We start from the raw sequence: 22,356 nt of genomic DNA, 5'->3' as shown, positions 1-22,356 counted from the left end.
TCAACAAACAGTAGGTAAAAATTTAAGGGAGGGGTGTGTGTGTGTGTGTGTGTGTGTGTGTGTGTGTGTGTGTGTGTGTGTTCTGAGTGTCCTTTAGGAATAAGATAAAGCAGTGTTTCTACCCACAGAATACTTGTGGTTTCAAAAACTGTGTTCACTTGCCTACTTGTTTTCTTGCTAGACAGCAGGTCAGTTATTCAAAGAAAGTGTATAATTTGAAGGTAATTTATTTTAAAAAACAGAAACCTTTGGCTCATATGTGTTTTTGGTGTGTGTGTATTCTAGGATAAATGCTGTGTCAAATGCACAAGTGAGAGGTGATAGCTATGAAAGTGGCTGTTTAGGAAGAACAGGTAGGTAAAATCAATTTTGGGTAACTCTTGAGTATACTATAAATTAATAAAAACTGACAAAGTATGCCTTAAACTACAGTAGCTCAGTCCTTTATGCATTTTGGTGTCCCAAAATACATCTTTACAGCTTTTTATAGTCTTACCTTAGGTTGAATACTCTAGAAAGATAAAATATTTTTTTGAGAAATTTGTTTTTGTGATAATATGCTATCCTGTGTATGTAATACACTAATTAATAGGACTCAGGCTTTGACTTATTTTTCTAGGTGTGATGGCGAATTTTTGTGTTTATCTTTTAATTTTGCCCCATGAGTAGGTTGTTTAGCTGGGTTTGGTAACTAGCATATTCGAAGATTGAGTCTATAACTTTTTAAAATCAACTGCGTGAATTATCCAAAGACTTTGATAATATATATATAGAGAGAGCAATGAATGGCATATTCAAGCCGTCTTGTCTGTGATGCTAATTGTGTATGTTGTATTTTTTTAGTCTGCTATTTTTGGTTGTACATAACTTCTCTGCTTCCATGTTGTGGCCCAGCTAGACTAGCCTTTTTTTTTTTTTTTAAAAAGCAATTGGGGTTAAGTAACTTGCTCAAGGTTACACGGCCAGTTATTTCTGGGTGTGGTGCTAAGTATCTCAGCCTGGATTTGATCCCCAGGTCATCCCAACACTGGAACCGGTGCTCTTACTCGCTGAGCCATTTGGCCGCCCCTAAGACTAGCCTTCTTGATATTCTTCACAAATGGCATGTTATCTCCAGTCCCTATAACTTTGCCCTGGTATCCCCTGTGCCTGTAGTGTGGACTCTTTCCTCATTTATCTCTCTTTAGAACACCTTATTTTCTTCAAAACTCAAGCTCGTGCCACCTTCTACATGAAGCCTTCCCTTCCGGATGCTAACTCTCTCCCACCTGCCAGTTACTTTTTATATACTATACATACTCACACTTTAATCTACTCCATTAGAATACAAGACTCTTCAAGGCAAGGACTGTTTCATTTTTGTCTCTGTATCTATCTAGTACTGAGTGCAGTGCCTGCCAAATCATAGGTGCTTGATAAGTACTTGCTGATTGAATATTTTGGGGGATATCTAAATTTTCACTCAGTAATACTATTTTTAATCCACATTAACTTTTTTAATAATAAGCTTCTCTAGGGATCTGATGCTTTCATCGTAGTGGATTTTCATTGTAATGAACCATAATCGCATTCCCAGTTTTTGAAATGGCTGTGAATTAAATTGAGCAGATACCCATTCTCCCTGTTATCTTTGAATACCCTAGAACTATGATTGAATTAGGCTATTTTTTTTTCCATTTTGTGGAAAGGTTTTTGTTTTGTAGTGTTTTTATTTTGACATGGCTTATTTTGGGGGATCTTCTGAAGTTTTACTGTGATGTCTTGTCACAGCGTGGAAATGACCCTAGGTTTCTGAAGGCTATGGAAATATCTTCCAAGTTATGAAGATTTAGAATATGGGCTTGCTGACCGACCAACTAAATATTTGTCATTTATGATACAACTTAGCCACATTGAGAGACTTATTAATGTATTGGTCATAGGTTGAGGGACTTTTTGGCTGTAGGCACTCTTGAACAGAGGTGCTAAACTATAGGGCACTTGAGAGAATACCATCATTAAAATTATAGTTCTTTAAAGTATTGTTGAAGTGTCTTGGATAGTTGGGCATCCATCTATCTATCTATCTATCTATCTATCTATCTATCTATCTATCTATCTATCTATCTGTCTATCTATATGTCTATCTGTCTGTCTATCATCTATCTATTTTTTATTTATTTTTCTGGTGGGGCTGTTTGGGGAATTTGAGGTAGGAAGGAAGGGATGAGATACTTTGAAAATTTCTTTGCATTTGCTTAAATTTTATTCAGCCTTGTTTCAGCTGCCTAATCAGCACTTTAGTTTTTTTTTTTCCTGGTAGGACAAAAAGAACCCTGAAAGCTTAGCTTCTCTGTTTAAATCTAAATAAAGGAAGTAAAAAAGAGAGGTACTTTCTAATCTAACTTCCCTGGGAATGATCCCTAAACTTTCAGCCTTCCTAATGTTCCTCCTTTGCTTAAGGTAATATCTAAGAAAGAAAAGGGAGGAAGCTGCTGGGAAGTCAGCAGTGTGTTTCAGTGTCAGAAACTTCAGTTGAAATCAGAAGACATCAGATCAAGTCATGTCTTTGACATGGACTGTGCCCTTGGCAATTCATTTAACCACTGACAGTTAGCTTAATCATTTGTAAAGTGAGAAGTAATACCTCTTTTACTAGTCTCCTTTACAGGGTTATTATTAATAGATAGTAAAATATCCAAAATGAGTTGCATGTGACGATGATGATACATATGATTGGCACTTTCTTCCAGTGATAACTTTTTTTTAACATTTATATGGTGCTTTAAAGTTTGCAAAGCTCCTTTCTTGCATTATCTTGATTGATTCTTGCCATAATCCTGTGATCTTGTGATCTCTATAGCTGAGAAAGCTGGGGCACAGGGGAAGTAAGTGTCTTGCCCAGGATCACCCTGATGATTGTCTGAAGTGGGATTTGAACTTAAGTCAGGGAGTGAGTGATTTGGGATGATTCAATTTTCTAGAAGGCTGGAAGTTTGGTATTTGTTAGCAGCAAAGCTGAGAGACCGTTTTGAAGAGAATCTTTCTGAAATATACTAATTCTTTGTGAAATAGAGTGTATCAAACATAATGTCATCTTTTCTTCATGATTTGGGATTATTAATGTCAGTATCAACTATTTGTACTGGGTGGCATTTTTCAGGTATTTAGAGCTACTTTACAGCTACACTAAATGGACTGTATCTGCTGTACTTTTAAAAATCTTTATGCTTTCTATAATTTTCCATTTCCTCCTTGGCTGTAGTCATGCATACCTTAGAAGCAGCTTCTGATCCCCAATTTAATTTATTGCTTTTAATCTTTAATACTCTGGAAATCAGGATTTGTGACAGCTGTTTGAGCTGGCTAGAGAACTTTTTGTGTATTTTTACAGTTCTCACCTGTGTACAATAGTAGGTGATGATGCTGAAAAGCAGATTTTGGGACTGCTGAAGTGGTACCGAGTGTATGTTATTTCCAAGATCCTAGAAGAAACATGAAAGTAAACAAAATGACAAATCCTATCATCTTTACAGGTGCTCGAGTTTGGCTTTTCATTGGTTTCATGTTGATGTTTGGTTCGCTTATTGCTTCGATGTGGATTCTTTTTGGTGCATATGTTACTCAAAGTAAGTTCATTCCTTCCTAGTTAGTTTTTTTTAAATAAATGATAATGTAATCATCTTTAGTTTGGCTTAATTTGTTAACCACCTACTATAAAATTTGTTTTAAATTTAGTGTGAAGGAAAATATGTACTTAAGTTTAAAAACTTTGTTTGATAATTTTCAGGAATCAGATTGTTTTTACATGTTCTATATCCTTCGAGGAAGGTACTAAATTTTGTCTCACTTTCTGTCTGAAATAGGAGAAATGCTGTGTAATTCCTAAAAGATGTGTAGAATGATCTTTAATAAAATTAAGGGTTTTTTTCCTTTCACTTACCACGCATTTATTTTTTCTCCCTCCTACGTTCTTCACTAAAGAAAAAAAAGAAAAAAAATTTAAGCATAGTCAGACTAAACTAAACTAAATTCCTATTGTAGTCAAAAATATGTCTTATTTTGCATATTAGGAGATTTCATTATGAACCTAAGAAACAGTAGCAAATGTGGACATTTTTAATATACAAAGAACAGACTATAATATTGTATCTGAAACTATGAATTCCCATTAGGGACAGATTTCTTTTTTAAGTGAATATTACATTTAACACAATACTAATAAAATTCTCTTGCCTTTTTTTTTCTGTTTCTGGGTTTGGTGAAGTATTGATGTTAATAAAGTTAGTTAGCTTATTGGATGAAAGTTAAATATAAAAAATTACACATGTTGGGTGAAATCCTGGTTGTCATTGAGCCCATATGGACATTACTAACACAGTGCTTATTTCGTACTTGTCCTTATGGAATGAATATAATTTTTGTCAAGGGGTATTTCCATAGTATGGTGTAACATTTCACCACAGAGGTTTTAGTAAATAATGTATTAGTTGGTGTTCTTGACTTCAGTTTGCTGTATTTAAAACCTACTAGGAATTTAATTGATTTCTTCATCCTGTGACAACCATGAAAAGAGTTTCAAAATTACTTTTCTATAAAAATCTTTATTGCAATTTTCTAATGGCATAGTGAATAGTTTAGTGGGCTTGGAGTCAGGCAGACTTGAATTTAAATCCAGCACCAGCTATGTACCTCAGTTTCCTTATTTGTAAAATGAGGGGGACTTGGACCCAATGGCCCTTTTTAAGGTCCCTTTCAGCTCTAAATCTATGAAACTGTATGATACTACTCACAGAATTAGAACTTAAATCTACCATTTCCAACCTTCTTTTCTCTGCTTTCCGAGTCAACAAATTGTTCCTGGTATTTAATGACAGTGAACAGTGATGCATAATAAGTATATTTCACCTCTTTGGAACTCTTAGAGAATGAGTTCAGAACAAAGGAGATATTTCTCTTGTATTCTGTCCAAGAATATTGTATTCAATTCTGTGTGCTATATTGGGAAGAAGGAGCATTGAGGAATTAGAGTGGGTATGGAGGGAGGAAGGATTGAAGGGAGAGAGGGAGAATGCATTAAGTGTCTGTGATGCCTTAGCACTGTGCTAAGTGCTTTACAAATATGATCTCATTTCATCCTCACAAAAATTCTGGGAGGTAAGTGCCATTTTAAACATGAGGAAACTGAGGCAGACAGTTTAAATGACTTGCCCAGCATCACACAATAAATGTCTGAGGCTGGTTCTGAATTTGTGTTCTGGATTGTAGGCTCAGCCCTATATCCACTGTGCTCCCTACCTACTGGTAAACAGTGAGACCAGGGTGGCAAGGGAACTTGAGATCATGTTATGTGGGATTGGCTAAATAAAATAAAGAACAGAAGACTTAGAAGGAAAGGTAATAACTGTTTTCAAGTATCTAAAGGGCTGTCATGTGGGAAAAGGTTTAGATTTGTTCTTAGCTGTTGTGGTGGTACATAACTCATCCCTGCTTCTTGTGGGGCTGAAGTGAATGGAATGGAGTGGATCTCTTGAGCTCAGGGTGTAGTTACAGTAGGGCCAAAGGCAGTCAGGTGTCTGCACTATGGTTCACCACCAGTGTTGTGGGTCCTTGGAAGGTAGTGGTGTTTGTGTCCATCCATTTGTCCATCCCAGGCCACCTAAGCAGGGTCTAACCAGCCCAGATTGGAAATGGAGCAGATAAGAATTTCTGTTCTGATTAGTGGGGTTAGGCCTGAGAATAGCTGCTGCAGTTCTAACCTGAGTGAGATAAAGAGACACAATCTCCAGAAATAAATAAAAATACTTGTTCTCAGAATTAGTACCAGTAAGTAGAAGTTGCAGAGAGTAAGAGTAATATTGAATATTTTGATATAGTGGATTTCTCATTAGTAGAAGTCTTTAGAGGATTAACATTTGTTAGGAATGTTGTACAAGGATTCCAGTTGAGGTAGATTTATTTGCCCTCTGCATTCTTTTCCTGCTCTGAGATTCTGTGAGTCATTCCAGATAACTTTTCCATATACCTGGGTCTTTATCCCTTTATACACCAAAGTTTTTACAATTTCAACCATTTTGAATGGAATTCCCTTTTAAAATGTATTAACTTCCTTCCTTCCTTGAAAAAAGAATTTACTGAACATAATTGAATCTATTCTTAATGACTTATTCCAAATTTTGTCTGTTGATTTTGAGAGCCTGTTGAGGTGTTATTCTTGCCCTTTTTGAGTTTTTATGTCTGTCTGTAATTTTTCTGTTCCTGGGGGTCCAACTTCATCTACTGCTGCTGACAGAAGTATTCTTGCTACTCCCTGTAGTATTTTTTTCTCTGACCTTTTAAATTTGCTTTTCCCGATCTGTTTTGAGCTAAGAAACCAGATAACCATATTTGTTAAAATTAAATCTAAAGTAAAAGTAAATGGGCTGAAGGACTTTTCTGTGAGAGTATAAGTCTTAGTGCATAGATTCTAGGCCATTCCTTAAGCAGAGATACCTTTTTGCTCTCTTCCTTGATCTTTATTATTTTCTGAGATACAGGAATAAACGAGTTTTGGATAGGTTAGGTGAAGATTTATTCCTTTTTCTACACTATTTACTGACAATATGTAACAAGTATTCTAGAAGTCTTTTCAAAAAACACAATAACAGAATGTTGACAATTTATTACAAGTTTTCATCCTTTTTGTTTTTGACAATATTCCACATTTCTGTCTTGGGCAGCAAGAGGAGAATCTGTGTGCCTCCAGCTTTTGTACAGGCAGTTCTGATCCAACCAATAAACTTATCTGTTTTTGTCTTAGGTCATTGGTTCCCAGTTTTTGAGGATGAGAAACTTCTCCTCTCCCTCACTCTTTCTAACATCAGTGTAGTCATTGTTTATAAATGAATGCTTGTCTGCCTCTAGGTGTCCTTGGCCCACTAGTACTCTAGGTGATGGGTTAACTTCTCTGTTTTTGTCATGGCTTATATATGTTAAGAATTACAGTTTTTCACTTTTTGAGGGGAAAAGTCCATTTTTAGCCTAAACAATCTATTTAATGTTATTTATGTAAAGTAAATAAATGTTTTAAAAATTCAGATAATTCGGGGCGGCTAGGTGGTGCAGTGAATAGAGTACCGGCCCTGGAGTCAGGAGCACCTGAGTTCAAATCTGGCCTCAGACATGTAACACACACACACACACACACACACACACACACACACACACACACACAAACCTAGCTGTGTGACCTTGGGCAAGTCACTTAACCCCAGTTGCCCTCCAAAAAGCCAAAAAAAAAAAAATTCAGATAATTCAATGAAATTGTATCTTTTTGGTTCCTTTTTGCTACCTTCTGTTATTTCTTGGTATGTTACATATGTTCTGTTTGTGGTTAGCACTGATATTCTTTGTTGTTGAATATGTTGACACCAATTTTTCTTGACATATCTTTTTAATTCTTTCAGATACTAATGTTTATCCTGGACTAGCTGTATTTTTTCAAAATGCACTTATATTTTTTAGGTAAGTTAACCATTTTTCCATTCTATTTATAAGTATATTATAAAAAGAATATAAAAAGTATAAGTTCATTGGGTTCACTTAGAAATGGGCTGTGATACAATTATGAATTGTATCTATTCAATAAAAAAGACATGGTAATGGTATAAAATTATAATGGCTAAATTGTTAACTAGTTGAGGCTTCTGTTTAAATGTGGGTAAATGCAAAAAAAGCACATGGCAGTAATCACCTTTAGATGTAATGTGATAAAAGGCCACAAGATGGAGACATTTCTCCATGAAATATTTTATGGACTAGCAAGTTTGGCTTCATCTAAGTTGAAAAAAGGAAAAAAGACAAAATTTTCCTAGGTAATGTTTGTCTTAGGAATCTGAAGGTAAGCATTCTCAACAAGTTAACAGTCCCTACCTTCCCAGCAGCTCCTCCAATCTTTAGGAGTTATTAAACTTTTTTTGTGTTTTCAGAGGTTCCCAAAGTGGGGGATACCAGAGGGTGCTGGAATGATGTAGAGGGGTGAAAGAGGGGTAGTGTGGTAGTACCCTTGGGTACAATTGGGATGGCATTGCATAAGGAAAGAAGATATTTTGAAAAACCATTCATATATGTTTCATATATGTATATATAATAAAGTCATTATGATTACATTATTTTCCAAATAAACACACAAAATGCAAGTTATAATTGATCAGTGGTCAAGTCCGCTGACAGGTCTTAACAAGTTGGCAGGTGAATGTGTTGTACATCATTGGGAAGTCCATCATGCATCTGCAGGAATATGTGTTATGTGATATATGACTTGTTTACAACTCAATATTGTGTCATGAAAATTTCAATGCAGAAAAAACCCCTCAAATTTACAATAAATTGACAAATTTAAGATGTCATTTAAAAAATATTTTATATTTTTTGAAACGATGCATATTAAAAAAACCAAACCCCCAAACATTAAAGGATCAAAGATTTCGAGGCAGCTAGGTGGTGCAGTGAGTAAAGTGCTGGCCTGGAGTCAGGAGGACCTGAGTTCGGTTTCGGCCTCAGACACTTAACACCCACACACATAAAAAAAACCTAGCCATGTAACCTTGGGCAAGTTACTTAACCCCAATTTCCCTCCAAAAAAGGCAAAAAAAAAAAAAGGATCAAAGAATTCCTGCGGGGACAGAGTAATTTTTTTTTTTTTTGGAAAGGGAGTGGTAGGCCAGATAAGTTTGGGAACCTCCATCTTAGACCCCTTCTCAGAATTATGTTTTTAAGTGCATAAAATGAAATACATAGAATAACAAAGGAAACATTCTATTGAAATACAATGGTCAAAATATTTTTTATAAAACAGCAACAAAGGACTTTATGGACCCCAAGTCAAGAACTCCCTGATCTTGGAGGGCTGTGTATTAAAAAACCTCAAAACTTGGTATCAGTAAATTAAAACCTCTTTTTCAGAGGGCTTTTGTTGACAGCCAGATCAAATCTAACAGGATATGAAAGGTAAAGTTTTGTAACACTTAATGATCATAATTTAGATAAATAACAATTCTGAAGGTGACTCCTGAACTTTGGGTAGCACACGTCTTCCCAGCCTGTGTGATCTTGTCATTTAAAAAATGCCATTGACTTGATATTTCAGTTATTTTATGCCAGCTACATGAAATCTTATTATAAGAAGTACTTTTTTACATGTTGATAATCACACAGGTCCTGTAACCTATTTTTTTTTTTTTTTGGAGAGGGGAAGGTAGGGCAATTGGGGTTAAGTGACTTGCCCAAGGTCACAGGGCTAGTTTTGTGGTAAGTGTCTGAGGCCAGATTTGAACTCAGGTCCTCCTGACTCCGGGCGGCACTAGCAGCAATTACTCCTGGTGTTTTTATGTTATCAGTCTGTGATTGATTCAGAGTCCTACTCAGATTTTTAATTTTTTTCTTCTTATCAGCTAAAACTGTCCTTTGTCCCTTTCACCTCTCATCAGTTAGTTAATCAGTAGGCACTTAAGTACCTCCTATATATTAGACCTGACAAATACAAATTCAAATAACAAAACTCCCTCCTCTCAAGCAGCTTTCTGCTGTTACCAATTTAAATTTATGTTATAATTTAGGACCAAGAATATGCTTTTATAATATTGTTTAGCACCCGGAATGGTAACTAGTTTTAGAATTTTTGTTTATATATTTTAGCTGAGTTGAATATAAATATCAACAATTTCAAGTAGCAGGTATTGAAATAGTAGAATAATGAGACACTAGCGTGAGGCACTCAAATATAATTAATGAAGTTGCTGGTATCTAATTTTAATGTCATAGAGTTGTTTAGAGTAAAGTGCTTAACTGTAAATTACAAAATAGGATATAAATATGAGTTGTTATTTTCGCTTTTTGCTTTCTTTTTTTTGGAGGGGGAGGGCAGGGCAGTTGGGGTTAAATGACTTACCCAAGGTTACATGGCTAGTAAGTGTTAAGTTTCTGAGGCTGGATTTGAACTTAGGTCCTCCTGACTCCAGGGCTGGTGCTCTAGTCACTGTGCCACCTAGCTGCCCCAAGTTGTTATTTTTGATAAAAAGAAACCTAAGCTCCAATTTTTTGGATATGGTTGAATCTGAAAGAGAAATAACGACTGAACAATTCTCTGCTTCTTTTAGATGTTGGAATATTATAATGTATTTTTGCTTTAAGAATAACATTGAAAGCATTTCAGACATTTCTAGTTCAGGAAGCTGGGCTATGAAAGGTAATTATCTTAGCTGATATGTAGCTATGCTACTTAATTTTAGCAGTTCCAAAATTAAACTTAAATTAAAATGTAAAAATACATATGTTGTAATTGTAATGTACAAGTAGTTCCAAGTTTTTCTCACCACATATAACTGTTTTTCATATTTTTATAGTACTCTCATCTACAAATTTGGACGAACAGAAGAGTTATGGGGATAAATCACTACTTGCATCAAAAATCATTTTGTTATATTCTTTATGTATAAAATTTTCTCTCCCAATTTGATTTACATTTTGCTATTGGATTATACTTTAAATGTCAAATTATTTTCCTTTTTTTACCAACTTAAAAATACTTTGTAGTTTCTACCATTTATTTCAGTGAATAGGTTGTGAATATGTACATATATGGATGTATATATTATAGATGGTGGAAAATATCCATTTTTTATTCTTGCACTCTTAATGGCTTGATCTGTGCTCTCTGAGCAAGGTTGCATCATGTCACTTTAGAGCTTACTGGCTATGCTTGTGTATGCTGTTTCTAACTACTGAAGATGTGCAAATATAAATCAGTAAATACCTGAAATCAGTGCTGACCAATTAGGTAGAAAGGGCATTTCAATAAGTTGTATTTATTTTGGCAGAGAAAATTAGCATGTTTTGGTTTTTTCTTTTTAATTCTTGCTTGCATTTAAGTGGAACATAAATTGATATGAAGATTTTTAAATACCCAAAGGACTAATTTGGAAATAACTTTTGAAGAAAAAATATTTCTAAATTGCAAGGCTCTGAAATGGGATAGTGTACAACTAATTAGCTTAGATTTAATGTGATGAAAGTAAAATGATCACAGAAGAACTGGGCAACATAATTCTTAGAAAATACAAGTAAAATAGTCTGTGTATTGTGCTTTTCTCTTTACAATCTATAGATTATATGGTAGCATTGCTTAAAGTCATGTTAAAGCAAATTGGCTTGAAAGAATCAAGATTTAAGAGCACAGAGTAGTACAACAGATACTTTTCATATAATGGAAGGTATAAGGAAAACATTAAAAAAGAAGTTTTCCTTCCAAAGTACTGCTACTATTTTGTATAAGAAATAAACATTTTATCCACTTGTTTGCAAGACTGAAAGCCCCTATTCTGATGTATTCATCAAACTTTGGATAAACTGTTGTAAAATATACTTAGCAAATTTTTCAGGCATGTATTATATTACAATCATAGCTCTAATTTGAGTTGTATTAGCTAAGTAAGCACAAATACACAGTATAGTCTCAAGGGAATTGACTTGTCACTATCTCATATTCCACTCTCACTTGTTACATAGGTTTTGGTTGTACTTTATTTTCCCCTGGTTTTATAAATTATCTTTCTTGTATCGAAGACAGACTCTATAAAACAAATAGCATTAAAATGCAGCTTTAAAAATATCTTTTCTGAGTATTTCCTTTGCACAGCATATGAAGCAAACTGTGAAAAACTGTGCTACTGTCTACACTTCATCCTGTTTACTGTTTGTGTGCTTTTGTTTAAAAACCTTGGCAACCTTTTTATTTTCTCAAATTATAAAACTAACATCTTTGAAGTCCCTTTTTATGTCCCCTCAGTTGTAACTTATTTTAAATGCAATAAATATTTCTTATAAGGGTGGTTTGTTAAATTTATTTGACAAAAAAAATGTAGTTTAAAAATTGTTTTGTTTTATTCATAATTTATACAACCAAGTGGCTAAAAGACACAGCTTATATATAAAAACAAATAAAAAGTGCATGTGCTCTCAGCACTTCTGGAGTATTTGGGCATCGTTGCAGTGAATTGTTATTTCGACAGCAAGTTGCTTAGCCAGAACACTCTAGAATGACCCTAAAAATTTAGTATCCTTTTTTTCTACTGAAAACAGGGAAAAAAACATATTGTGAATATGAACACATAATTGCTCTGTGCCTGTTTTCCTATCAAAAAATGGGGACTACATTAATAATCTTAGCAGTTTTGACTGCTGACTCAGATTCTGTTGCTCAAAGGCGATTTATATACATATATATAGAATGCATTTTGTAAATCTTAAAGCATGTAATTCCTATATAATAGCTGGCATTTGTAAAACACTTGAAGGTGTGCAAAGCACTTTATACACATTTGAGCAAGATAATTTGGCTTAGTAGTTAACTGAGTCTGGATTTAGGAAGTATTAATATGGTGGTTCACTGTTCTAAAAACATGATACTAAACCCTTATAATTTCACAAGTTCTCCAATTATGAATTCAAATATCAAAATGTGTAAAAAAAGTGTATATTCTCATTTGATCTTCAGACAATCCTGTGAGATAATAGGTACTGTTATCTGTTATCTCCATTTTTACATGTGAGGAAACTGAGGCTGTGAAATATCTAGCGACTGCTCTTTATGTAGCTAATAAGTTTTGGAAGTCTGCTGCTTATAACAGTGAAAGCCTGTAGAATGTGTGGTGTCCTCGTTCCCAGAAACTAACATAGATAGGATTTCATTGTATCAACTGACCCCATAGAGTTGCATATAGATGTGACTTTTCCACAATGTGAATCAATGAAGCACAATTAGCTGGGCATCCATATAGAAAAGGAAGCCAGTTTCTGCTTTTGAAGAACCACACAATTCTAACATGGGAGACAACACATATGGAGACAATATTTATAACTGTGAGATGGAAAATCTCAAATCTACTCTTAATAGCATAGGAGGATATAAATGAAATAGCAAGTAACTATAAGACAGGTAACTAGTTCATTCTAACTGCTGGAGGAAATACAAAGATGAAGTGGATAATATAAAGATGGATGGGAAAATCAAGATTTCCTAAAACCCCTTCACTTCCTGCTGCTGGTTAGGGGAAAGATACCCCTAATAGCTTTAAAGTTTTAACATAATGGTGTTGGACTAGGTCATCTTTCTTGCCCTCAATAGTGTGCCCTAATTCCTAATTTCTTCCATGTGAAGAGGGAGAGATACTTGGCATCCCAATCTGGAGTTCATTGTAGAAAAAGCACATTCATTGTTATGGTTAGGGTCTTAAAGCTCTCGTGGTTTAGGCAACTATTTAAAGGTATGGGACTCCTTGAGAAACTTTAATTTCAAGAAAGCATTTTTTGTTAGCAACTCTTTGATTTCTCTGGCTTTGATCCTTCCCAACCTTTGACCTTGGATAACACGTTATATCTCAAGTCAAGACATCACTCATGATGCCATTGGTTCTAATTGAAAATGAAGGACAAAGAATATTATACTCTTATGCAGTCAAGCTACTATCTATTTATTTTACTGCCCCTGCTCAGTTGTGGATGTCATGTCCTTTCTGCTAAGAAGAAATGGAGCATGATATAGGCATGGATTTGTATTCCCCTTCTGTCTTTGTACGAGTAAGTCCTTAATAAATGGATGAACTACATACCTGTGTACTGTGTACTAGGAAACTTCTGAAAGATGCTAAGTGAATGATGTAACGAGGCACTGCAGGGTGCAGTCATAAATTATACTCCATTTTATTGTCCTTTAGAAAAGACCATAGACAAGGGGGAAGGGCAGTAGAGTAAATCACCGGTCACCAGAGCACCCTGAGACCAGGAGGTCAGAGATGTAAAGAAAGAAAGGTCTTGCTGTGTTCTGAGTCAGGAGCTTGCAGCATATCAAGAAATAACAGATCAGACAAGTTTACATTTCTGCCAGCAAATAAAGACCATGAATGATATGAGTACTGATTTTTTCACATCATAATTACATAATTAGAATTGTCTCCTCTGCCCCCCACTCTCAAAGGCCATCCCATATAACAAGTAACTTTTTTTTCAGTGAAATAAAGGGAAAACTATAATGTACTGGAAAAAGTGAAAATATGTGCTCTGTTCTCACGCAGGTGTAACAGACCTTTCTTGTCAGCCTTCTAAGCTGTTTTTGGCTGGAAAATTATTTCACCCGATCCTTTTGTGGTTTTGCTGCTCCAGGAACTGTTTTATGGCATTACTTAGAGGTGTTCAGAGGGGTTTTGGGGAGAGCTCAGGGAAGTTGCTGCCATTTCTCCATCTTGGTTCTGCCTCCCCATCAGCTGGTACTGTAAAAACGTACCTTAGGCTCATAATAACAATTTACACTTAAACGGTAGGTACTTAATAAAGGCCAATATGTCTTCCCCCAGTTCTCTCGTGGATGCCCATGGTGTTAGCTTGCTTAAAATTAGGGTGGAGAAGTGGGAGGGAGAGAAGAGCCAGACATAGGGTCAGACATTCTTTCCAAAAGTACCAGACAGATTAGATTGATAGCATCATTTTTTGCAAGCTGCTTTACATCTTTGTCTTGAGTTTGAATGGCCCTCTCAGATAAGTACCATATAGGTCTGTACCTGATTTCACCTACCAAGATCTTGGAACTTTCAACTTGATTAATGATTACTAACATTCAGTTCCATAACCAACTTTAATCAATAGAGCCCTAAATAGGGCAAATCAGCAACTAGATATTTTCCATATGTTTGATGATTATTAGGAAGGATTGTGAAAAAAGGAACAAAAATGGAATAAAAGTCTTGATCCTTTCCTGGTAAAAAGTAAATATTTGAATGCTGAATGAACATCATATTAGTAATAATGCATTTCATAGTTTTCCTAGTGCACACACACATCTTAGACAATATTATAGTACTCATATAAAGTGCAAATTCATCACCTGAAAACCCACCAATTTCAAGGAACTGACTCACAAACTTAATATTCAGTTGGTAGACACCAGACAGAAAACTGTATCGTTTGTAGGTAAACTGAGGAATATAGCAGAAGGAAAAGCTGAAACTTCAGAAAACATGGAAATACTTAACAGTATAAAAAAACAAAACCCCTTCACAGGATTTTGTTTTAAAAAACGTGTATTTATAATGTATTAGCTTACAAAATTTGTAATTGACAAATTTACAAGATTGACAAATTTACAAGATTAAATCATAACATTTTCTTAGAACTGGAACGTGGCCAAGAGCAATATCAAATTCAGAGTTTCATAGGGGTACCAGCCAAGGAAGTTTTAGAGGTCCCTGAAAGCTATAGTTCAACTCCATGTTACAGACTTAAGAAACTGAGGCAGGGAGAGGGGAAGAGATATGCTGGTGGCCACCCTGTGAAATAGTGGTACAACTGGAAATCAAAATCCAGCTCCTTGTCTACAGTTCTTCCCATTATTATTATGCTGTCTCTCAATTAAGGTACTGTAGGTTAAGAGATCTTCTTAGTGTTTTGGGGAAACATTGTTGAAGTGTTCATCTTGTTTTTTCTAGGCCAGGAAGATATTTCATAATTGACTGTTCACTGGAATAATGCTATTAACGTATATTTTAGTGGTGACCTCAGTTAAAAAGGAAAATAAAACTTGTCCCAAGCAAATATGGCATCCGTGGTGGACAGAAATATGGGAAACTGGCCTCCTATAAAGTTTAGACAGTAATCCTCACAGTTTATTGGCTCTAGGTAATTTTCATATTTCATATTTCAAATATTTTCATATTTGTACAATTATTATCACTTAAATTACTACTGAAGACAGCTTGATTCTCTTCTGTGCAGGTAACAATAGATAAGGAATCCCAACGATCCCCTTCCATTGAGCTGTTCTTGTCCAGTGCCTCTAAAATAGGCTCATTGGAATCCATTAAATACTAGAAAGGATCAGAAATAAAGTCAAGTTAGGACACCAGATCCAAAGACATTGGCTATGTTTGTGAGGCAAGCCCTTTGTGCTTTAATTTTATGCATCACCATCCCCAGCCTCCAAACAAATATACTCACACTATATTTTAAACAAGACTGATCAGTGTAAGTTACAAAATGGTATTCTACAAGTGCATTTTACTAAGCCCGAAGGATCACAGAAGGCACCTAAAAAGTCTTCTACTCAGACCTGTCATTTTGTAGACATGGAAGCACGGGTTGGTTTGGAGACAGTAAGTTTCAGAGGCTAGGATTTAGTTCCAAGTTATCAGATGATTCCAAATCCAATGTTGGCATTGTGCTACACCATATGGTCTAGTGAGTCATTGGGAAACGCCTGCCCAACGGGAATGTACAAAAAGGGGGATGACTAACTTGAAACAGTGAATAGGGGGTTTCCAACTTATCTCTGAAAAATCAATATATGAAACTATTTTTAAATGTTTTTTTTTCTACTTATGGTTCTTTTAAATATTAACTTAACAAGTGATTTATTTCAACCACACAGACTTGCAAAACATCTACCCATAATTGGTAAACAGTAAGATAAGTCAGAATATTTTGCTTTTTAACATGAGCCACCCCTCTCTCCATGGGCTGCTCTTAGTCAAGCTGGTACACTGGAGCTAACAAAACACGTTTATACGATGCATCCAATAATACCTGGCCACTATAGTTCTGGAACCCTGTTCATGGATGTGTTTTTATTTATTTATGCTTTTGTAACTACAAATGCCAGCCCTCCTCCGTGAATGTAAACAAACTGATATTACTTTCCAGAGGATTATTTACGTGAATACACATCTATACATAATATACTGGTAAATTAAGGCCTTTTCTCCCCGATATTGGAATCCTAGTGAATCTTCTCTCTTAGCCTCACACTCCTGGCTACAGTAGGTAAGCATTCATACACAGACTACCAACAGAAAAATTGTAAACTGTTAGTGCAAATACCCCAAGGAGCATAGACTGTTTCTCTTGATGATGGAAAAATTTATTTAGAAGACTATAGACACTCCCTTTATGATACTTTTTTCCATTTAATGGCATAATTTATGCCTTAAACCACAGTGATGGGAAAATTTCTCCCTTCTTCCAAAGGTGTGATTATGCTCATCAATCCAGAAGTAATTTTTTGTAGTACTCTTAGTTCTTACAGATCACAAATTTCTGCATTCTAAACAGACACAACATGAACTTTCCAATCACTGTCCTAGAATTTCTGAGAACTAGAAAAGTGAAATATCCATGCATTAGAGATAGGGACAATTATTTATTATATAAACGGAAAAGTTTGTGAGCCATTTTTGGAGGTGCTAAAACCTGATTCTGTCTTTCAACCCTTGACTAGGTGATCTCAAACCTAAGTTATTTGCACTGCCCAGATAAAACTTGATGCTGTCACCCAGTCTGTGGTCTCACAGCTGCACCCCCCCCCCCCATAGTCTGCTGAGAAGATGCCTTCTTTCTCATTAGCTGACCTGACACTAGAGGCTTCTGCTGCTCAGATAGCTGGGGGAGCCCTAATTTGAGACAGATCTGAAACTGAAAATGCAGGACACACTTTTAAATTTAATCTACATTGTTAACATTTACCCCATTAGTTAGACAATCAACAATATAAATCAAGCCCTGATTTGTGACATTTTCCAATTTCTAAAATATAAATACTTGCAGTAAAAGTTTAACAATTGGCTTTCATGATTTGATCCAAGATGCTCCCAGCATACCCTAGGGAATATCCCTTCTCATCTGCTGCCTTCTACAGACCCCATCTGGCCTCAAAGTTTATATTACAATAAAAATCACAAGAGGATATAGTAAGTTATATGGATGTGGTTTATTTCTTTCTTTCCAGGAATTTAGTTAACAAAATTACTCATTTAGAGGGCAATAGCTGTGAATTAATAGGAAGAGGAGAATCTAATTTCATTCTTGAGTTATTTCGTGCAATCCCTTAAAGTAACCCTGACTCACCTGGTAAAAGGAGTGGTATTATTTCAATAGTATCATTTTGCCAGTTTATTGGATGAAAACTAGACATAAGGAAATCATACATCGTGGAAGAAACACCCATCTAACTAGATCCCTGAGCTCATCCGAACAGTCCTACTGCAGTGCTCATTTTGTACTGCTTTGGGCGAATGAATATAACTTTTGTTAGATGGCATTTTCTTTGGTGATGTGTAGTCCTTCATTGCAGAGATCTTAGTAAATTATTTATTAGTTGGTGATCACGACTTTCTGTATTGCTACATTTGAAGTCCACCAAGAATTTAATTGGTCCTTCAATCTATGACAGCGTGACAGTAGTTTGATAATGACTTTCTTATAGAAGCTTTCACAACAATTTCTAAATCTACAATTCAAAGGCAGCTAGATGGTGGAGTGGAGAGTGGTGGGCTAGGACATGTCCATTGCCTCAGATACTAGCTGAATAACCTTGGGCACTTCACTTCCTCTCTGTAAGCCTTGGTTTTCTATAAAATATAGGGGTCAGACTCAGTGGCCTATAAAGTTGCCATTCAACTCTATAATCCTTTAATCTATCCTATAATCTATAATCCTTTAAGAACAATACACAATCACCTCAGACTACATATATAATCTATAAACACACGGTTCTATTGACAGGTCTCTTTTGATATATATGTGTGTAAACACACATCTCCATTACTAAGGATGCCAAAGACTTCCCTTGTCTTCATCCCCCCCCCCCCCTTTCTTTGGAATACTCTACTATAATTAACAAACTTCCCTACATATTAGACATCTTCCTCTCATACTCTTATCATCGTTTTGCACTCCAGGAAACCTGACCCCATGCCCCATGAGACACTGCATCTTTAGATACACTCTTCTATACTGAGTGCACGTTCTTCCAGACCCTGACAAAATGGGCCACAAAGAGGAGGAAACTGCTTGCTTAGTTATTTGCTCTTCATTGTCATTTCCTAATTCTTTTCTCTTTTGAGGTTAACTTTGTCCATATCACCCTCCCCAGATGCTTGTCACAAATAGGTCCCTGGGTCATTCTCCTTCCTTTCTCCAGAAATCCAGCACCTGTTTTCACAGTCTTTCTCTCTATCCCAGTCCCTACTAGTGTCTCTTCAAATACCCCAATTCGCAACCTGCCATGACCTGCTCCTTCAATTTACTTCAGCCACAAGCAGGGATGGTTATACACTTGTTCCTGATCAACTGCCATCCATGAGCCAAAAACTGAAATTTCTCTAGGACCACAACTTCCTTTCATCTCATCCTCTTCCTCACTCCTAATCTCACTCATATTCACTATGACCTCCAGTCATTCCACCCCTCCATTAACCAGACCATTAACCCTGCTCCTACTGCAGTTTCCTACTTTCAAGGTCTTCATTTTGCAGTTAACCAGTTCAACTACATGCTGTCTTCTCCTTGTCCTATTCACTATTCATGCCTTGCCAAAATCTAACTCTAAGACAGCTCTACTTTCCGTTTCCCATGCTTCTTCTTCAGTGCTGTCCTAACTATATGTGTCTTTTTTTGCACGTAGTTGTTTGCATGTTGTCTCCCCTTTTGGACTGTGGTCTCCTTCTTTGCCTTTCTTTAGATCCCCAGTACTTAGCACAGGGCCTGACACTCAGTAGACACTTAATTGCTAGCTGACTAACTGGCTGATTGCTCTAGGGAAATACAGGAGACACACAAAAATAAACAAAACTCAAGTCTCTACCATCTAAGAGCTTAAAATCTAGTAGCAGAAAATTTATGACTCTGAGCCTCACTGTTACCCTGAGAAAATAACAACCAAGGATGGGTCTCATGGGAAACATATCATTTAAGCAATTAACAAACATTTGTGAAATTTAAACATGATAAGGAAACTTCAAGGTATATAAATTACATTCAACAATAAAGACGGTTCAGAGGATACGACCCTGAACCTGGAGTTCAGATGACTAGCCTCCTGTACTTACCAGCTATGAGACCCTGGGCAAGTTATTTAAATTATATTTGCCCCAGTTCCCTCAACTGTAAAACTGGGATAACAGCACCTCCCTCAAGATATCTGTAAAGTACTTAGCACAGAGCCTGGGACTTACTAAGCACTATATAAATGGTAGATATCATCATCATCAAGTATAAATACATGAATAATTAGTAACATTTTTTGCAGATCCTTAACAAAACTTGACTGAATAATTTAATTTGATATACACATACCAAGTATGCCTATAAAGTAACAAGATAAGCCCCACAATTCAGGAAAATCTTACTTCTTTATTCATACAAGTGAAGTTTAAATTCCTTTCGGATACAAAATAATGAAACCCAGTGACCTTAGGCCTTGGAGAAGGAAGTTATCTGCCTCCTTTTCTGTCCACAAGATACTTTCCTTAGTTTGAAGTAGTGATATAAGACAGAAAAGGAAAGAATTTATATCAGAGGAAAGAGAGAAAGGAAGAAGGAAATAGGGTTATTATACTTGGGATGTATTCTAGGTAACCTATTTCTTTTAAAGGTCTTGAAGAGTCTGAGATGCACAGTGATACTTAAATAGGGTTTGGCCAGCCTGACAAATTTACTGGCTAAAATTTCAGATTCTTTCAGTTTTATTATATTCTGTTTTACAGTCTTCTTTAGTTTTATTAATTGCAGAAGAACAGTATTAAAATTTTACAAATCTCAAGGGCCTTCTCATTCCAAGTGCCCTTCTTCCTCTAAGTCTTATCTTAGGAGACATTTCTCCATATTCACTAGAAAAACAAGCCAACTTTCTCTATACTGCAGTTTGGCATTTAGCTGGGTATACTTTGGGGGCATTAATCATAAAATAAAGAGATGCTAGCTCTAGGTCATTTCAAGTTTAGAACTGAGTGGTCCTACACTAAAAATCACTATCTAACTGTCTCTCTCCATCTTTCCCATCTTTCTCCCCTAAGCCCTGATCTAAATTCCTTCCTTTTCTGGCTTATGACACTATTTCAGAATGTGGACAGAAAAGCTGCAGTTAACTTGCTTCCTCTTCCTGCCTTTGTGTACATACCTCTTTTATTTGGGATGGGATTCCTGGAGGAGAACGAAAATAATGCTTTATTAGGCCTTGGAAGTTCAGTGTCATAAAGTAACAACTTGGGACCAGGATAATCAATATAACAATTCCCAAAATTATTATTATGGTTTGTTGAAACATAGTTGAAGCTGCAAAAATCATAAGAGAATAAAAAAATATTATTAACGAGAGCATGAATTAAGTATCTGTGAATCCCTGTATTCAAATTAGTTGAAAACCCCTCCAGTATTCACTTTCAAATAAAACAGACACTGTCTTCTAATACTGTTATCAAAGGGTAAGAAGTCAGCTTCTTACCTTTGTGATTTGTGAGCCCAGGGTGTGGAGATACAGTTTAAACCCTAGCACATGTTTTTCATTTCTGCACTATAATGCTCTACTTATTACTGTTTCCCTTCCCTTAAAATGGAAGGAAATATCCTTTATCTCTACCACCATCAACATGTGGAATTCTCATATTTTGTGCCTACAAAGTATTTCCAATCTGTCTTAAGTTGTATGCTGCTCAGGAAAGATACAAAGAAAATATATACATCCATAAATGTACTTACCCTCAGCTGAGGTTTCATGACAAGATATGTTACTTAACAGCCCTTGGCGATGGATCTCTGGATGGTCAGGAATCAATTCTGCTTGCACTTGTAAACAGTACTCACTTGTCACTTTTAAATCATCCAACTGAATGTGCTGTCTGATGACAGGGCCCTTGACCTATTAGAAAAACACCACAAACAAATTATTAGGATCTCTCATGCTTTTGTTTTTATCAGAGGGAAGATCTGTACCATTTTTCATTCTTTGGAATATTTTCTCAACTTCAAAATTCATGAAAGAGCCAAAAGGGTAGTTGTTTTTTTTTTTTTGCTTTTTGGAGGGCAATTGGGGTTAAGCGACTTGCCCAAGGTCACACAGCTAGTAAGTATTAAGTGTCTGAGGCTGGATTTGAACTCAGGTCCTCCTGACTCCAGAGCTGGTGCACTATTCACTGTGCCACCTAGCTGCTCTGAAAAGGATAGTTTTTATTTCCTACAGAAGAAAGAAGTATGTAAGCAGTCATAGACAAGCAGTAGCGTTTTGTTATTATCATGTTAAAAACAAAGTAATATTACTAGCTGTGTGAACCTAGGCAAGTCATTTAACCCTGATTGTCTCACAAAAACAAAAACAAGAAACAATACCACAAAGTAACAGAAGTTTATTTTCACAACAATCCTCTCCTTTATACAGTGAAATGTTTATGTCTATTAAGTTAAAAAAAGTTATAATTTTTAAAAAATTACTTCAGGGGGGCAGCTAGGTGGTGCAGTTAATAGAGCTCTGGCCCTGGAATCAAGAGGACCTGAGTTCAAATCCAGCCTCAGACACTTAACACT

At 35.8% G+C, this 22,356-nt stretch overlaps 2 protein-coding genes across 6 annotated transcripts in view; one reads left to right on the top strand and one right to left on the bottom strand.

Moving 5' to 3' along the window:
* TMEM50B (transmembrane protein 50B) overlaps positions 1 to 22,356 on the top strand; it is a 54,435-nt gene that overhangs the window by 28,032 nt on the left and 4,047 nt on the right. For 4 of the 5 annotated variants that reach the window (XM_069074927.1, XM_069074929.1, XM_069074926.1 and 1 more), the window contains exons 4-7: positions 286 to 353; positions 3,516 to 3,608; positions 7,425 to 7,482; positions 10,362 to 11,843. In XM_069074927.1, the coding sequence (XP_068931028.1) occupies positions 286 to 353; positions 3,516 to 3,608; positions 7,425 to 7,482; positions 10,362 to 10,407 (265 nt within the window). In that variant the 3' untranslated portion in view covers positions 10,408 to 11,843. Of the gene's footprint in view, positions 1 to 285; positions 354 to 3,515; positions 3,609 to 7,424; positions 7,483 to 10,361; positions 11,844 to 22,356 lie in introns of those variants that run through there. The other variant, XM_069074930.1, reaches the window with a different exon arrangement.
* The window catches only part of IFNGR2 (interferon gamma receptor 2), a 35,705-nt gene continuing 27,974 nt past the window's right edge, over positions 14,626 to 22,356 (bottom strand). The window contains exons 5-7 of the mRNA XM_069074925.1: positions 21,535 to 21,694; positions 20,957 to 21,111; positions 14,626 to 15,872 (exon numbers count right to left, since the gene is read on the bottom strand). Of these exons, the coding sequence (XP_068931026.1) occupies positions 15,699 to 15,872; positions 20,957 to 21,111; positions 21,535 to 21,694 (489 nt within the window). The 3' untranslated portion in view covers positions 14,626 to 15,698. The remainder of the gene's footprint in view (positions 15,873 to 20,956; positions 21,112 to 21,534; positions 21,695 to 22,356) is intronic.

This window comes from Petaurus breviceps, unplaced genomic scaffold (genome assembly GCF_028583685.1).
Source record: "Petaurus breviceps papuanus isolate PSGF00001 unplaced genomic scaffold, PetGlider_PUasm1.0 90897, whole genome shotgun sequence".
NCBI classification, from domain to species: Eukaryota; Metazoa; Chordata; class Mammalia; order Diprotodontia; family Petauridae; genus Petaurus; species Petaurus breviceps.
The sequence above is the reverse complement of the archived record's forward strand: the minus strand, read 5'-3'. Positions and strand labels throughout refer to the sequence as shown.